The following is a 3,146-nucleotide window of genomic DNA, read 5'->3' as shown; positions in this document are numbered from 1 at the left end:
CGAGTATTGCATTTCATGAGTGCTGATCAGTTTTACATTTTCTAGTGTTAATTATCTATTCAAAGGTCAGTGCTATTCCCAAAAATGATATTTGTACACTCCTCAATTTTTGTACACCTATTAAAATTTAATATTTTTATAGACATCTTTTCCTAAATGATTTTAGTTTTAAAATAAAATTATTATATTATTAGTATTGAATTGATATAGACTACAAATGGAAGTGTATGTTATCATCATTCTTTTGACATATGAACCACGTGCTCCACCTCTTGTTGTAACCATTTACTAATTTGCGGCGCATTTCTTTTGTTCCTTCGGTAACACTAAGCACTATACTACATGTTAGAATCACCTGAAATTCAAAATAGAACCTCACCGTCCTAGTTGCATCTAATATATTATGTATTATAATGTATTATAATTATAAAATATCAACTATATACATATATTTTTATTTTGGAAAATTACCTCTTGACAAAAAAAGCTTTTGACAAATTTAACAAAGTTTCTAAAAATATAATTAAAACAGATTAAATTTTTATTTTTTAAATAAAATAAAATAATAAAATAATATTTTTTTACGTGAATACGAAACTTTCTCAAAAACTTTGTTAAAAACTTTGTTAACCTATCATAATTCTTTTATTTTATCTACATTTATTTACACACTTCAATTTCTTTTTTCTTTTCTTATCACATTTCATAATTTATAAATCTGTTATTTTCCTTCTTTTCTCTGAGATCTTAATGCACATTGGAGGATCGTGATGACTCTATATATAGCTCTAAGGACTAACCTTGCATTCCAACCTGAAAATCATCACAGTACAGTTTGTGTAACAAACACTCTCAGCCACAAGCCATGCTCATTTTCCTCCTCAGTCTTCTATTGTTCTTCGTGTTTCTCCTTAGTTTCTTCAACGGAAAACAATATGGCTATCACCGTAACCATGCACATCCTTCACACCCTATCATTGGATGCCTCGTTTCTTTCTACAAGAACCGCCACCGTCTCCTTGACTGGTACACCGAACAAATAGCACAATCCCCGACCCACACCATCGTCGTTCACCGCCTCGGTGCCCGTCGCACGGTGGTGACGGCGAACCCCCGCAACGTAGAGTACATTCTAAAGACCAACTTCGGCAACTTCCCCAAAGGCAAACCCTTCACCGAAATCCTTGGAGACCTTCTCGGGTGCGGGATATTCAACGTCGATGGCGAGCTCTGGCAAGCGCAGCGCAAGCTAGCGAGCCACGAGTTCAGTACGCGGTCCCTTAAGGACTTCATCGTGAAAACGCTCCAGGAAGAGGTCCAACACAGGCTTATTCCACTACTTGAGCAGGCATCACGTGAGAAACACGTGATCGACCTGCAGGATGTGCTGCGGAGACTTACGTTCGATACGGTGTGCAAGGTGTCGCTAGGCTACGATCCATGCTGCCTGGACCTGAAAAGGCCGCTGCCGCCTCTTCTCACAGCTTTCGACACCGCCTCCGAAGTGAGCGCTGCACGCGGCGCAGCGCCAGTGTTTCTGGTTTGGAAGATGAAGAGAATGCTGAACATGGGGTCAGAGAAGGCTCTGAAGGAAGCCGTGAAGCTTGTGCATGAGTCGGTGATGAAGATCATAAAAGGAAAGAAAGATGAAATGACATATAATGAAAGAAAAGGTGGCACCGATTTGCTGGTACGGTTGTTGGAGGCAGGTCAAGAGGAGACGGTGGTGAGGGATATGGTTATAAGCATGATAATGGCGGGGAGAGACACCACATCCGCGGCGATGACCTGGCTGTTCTGGTTGTTGTCGAAACATCGAGAGGAAGAAGCGTTACTAGTGAAAGAGATTTATTGTGGAAATAACCGATGTGAGGGTTTGGATTATGAGTGTTTAAAAGAGATGAAGTTGTTGAAGGCGTGTTTGTGTGAGTCGATGAGGCTGTATCCACCGGTTGCGTGGGACTCGAAGCATGCGAGTGGTGCTGACGTGTTACCTGATGGGACCCACGTGGGGAAAGGGGAAAGGGTGACTTATTTTCCATACGGGATGGGGAGAATGGAGGCTCTGTGGGGGAAGGATTGCTGTGATTTTAAACCACAACGTTGGTTTGATGAAGAGAATGTTGATAATGGGGTTCTGAAGTGTGTGAATCCTTATAAGTTCCCGGTTTTTCAGGCGGGTCCAAGAGTTTGTCTTGGGAGGGAAATGGCTTTTATTCAGATGGAGTATGTGGTGGCTTCTATCCTTAATCGTTTTGTTATTTCGCCGGTCTCTGATGACCACCCGCGTTTTGTTCCTCTTTTAACTGCTCATATGGCTGGAGGATTCAAAGTGAGGATCAACAGCAGAACTGGAGCTGGAACTCAGGAGTGACAAGTGATACTGAACCTTGGTGCTACAAATGGGAGAAGAAATTAAGTGGTTAAGGTCATTATCTTAGTGTGGAACCAATCTTTATAAGTATTTATGGTTTTCAATTTAAAAAATAAAAAACTAAACTTTGGTATATGTTATATGTATAAGCAAATACGGTATTCGGAGAACCTTTCACTCATCCGATCCACCATTAAGAAAAGTCTTTTTTTTTGAAGTTTTTTTATTAAATAATAGTCATAATATTAATTACTTTTTAAGTGTTTCTTAAGTACATGTATATGAATATTAGTCATAATTAACTGTAACCTCAAAATATATTTACATGATATATTAAAATAATACACTAAGTGTAACACCCCATTTAAATAATAACTTTAATTTAAATGAAATGCTACACGGATAGAAATTTAGTGACAAGCCCTGGAGTATAAACGCTACTCCTAACAATATTCAGAAGATGCTAGGAGAAACTAAGGCACACCACGATGCCGGATACAAACGAAATCCAAGGACTTCACAATAGTAAATAGAGTACTAAAGAACAAAGTAGTACATGGGCTATAGCCCTAAAGAAAAGCCCAAGGAAACATGAAGTCCAGCCCATGTAGACTATGCAGCGGAACCAATCCCTTCCTTGTTGACCTCGAGTACCTCTCACATCTACTCCCATCAAAAAATTGATGATCATCGCAAAAGTAGAAGAACAACATACAACACAATCAAACAAGCAAGGGTAAGCTAGAGCCAAAACCATTTCGCCAAAGTAATC

The 3,146-nt window shown here is 39.4% G+C and overlaps 1 protein-coding gene across 1 annotated transcript; it reads left to right on the top strand.

Annotated features, from left to right (window-relative positions):
• Positions 1-829: 829 nt before the first annotated feature.
• Positions 830-2,552, top strand: LOC114171458 (cytochrome P450 94B3-like). The gene has a single exon (XM_028056467.2). It carries the CDS (start codon positions 866-868, stop codon positions 2,372-2,374), a length of 1,509 nt encoding a protein of 502 aa, XP_027912268.1. The 5' UTR covers positions 830-865; the 3' UTR covers positions 2,375-2,552.
• The last annotated feature ends 594 nt before the right edge of the window (positions 2,553-3,146 follow it).

The sequence above is a fragment of the Vigna unguiculata genome, chromosome 10 (assembly GCF_037176805.1).
Source record: "Vigna unguiculata cultivar grain cowpea cultivar isolate G323 ecotype 2 chromosome 10, ASM3717680v1, whole genome shotgun sequence".
NCBI classification, from domain to species: domain Eukaryota; kingdom Viridiplantae; phylum Streptophyta; class Magnoliopsida; order Fabales; family Fabaceae; genus Vigna; species Vigna unguiculata.
The sequence above is the reverse complement of the archived record's forward strand: the minus strand, read 5'-3'. Positions and strand labels throughout refer to the sequence as shown.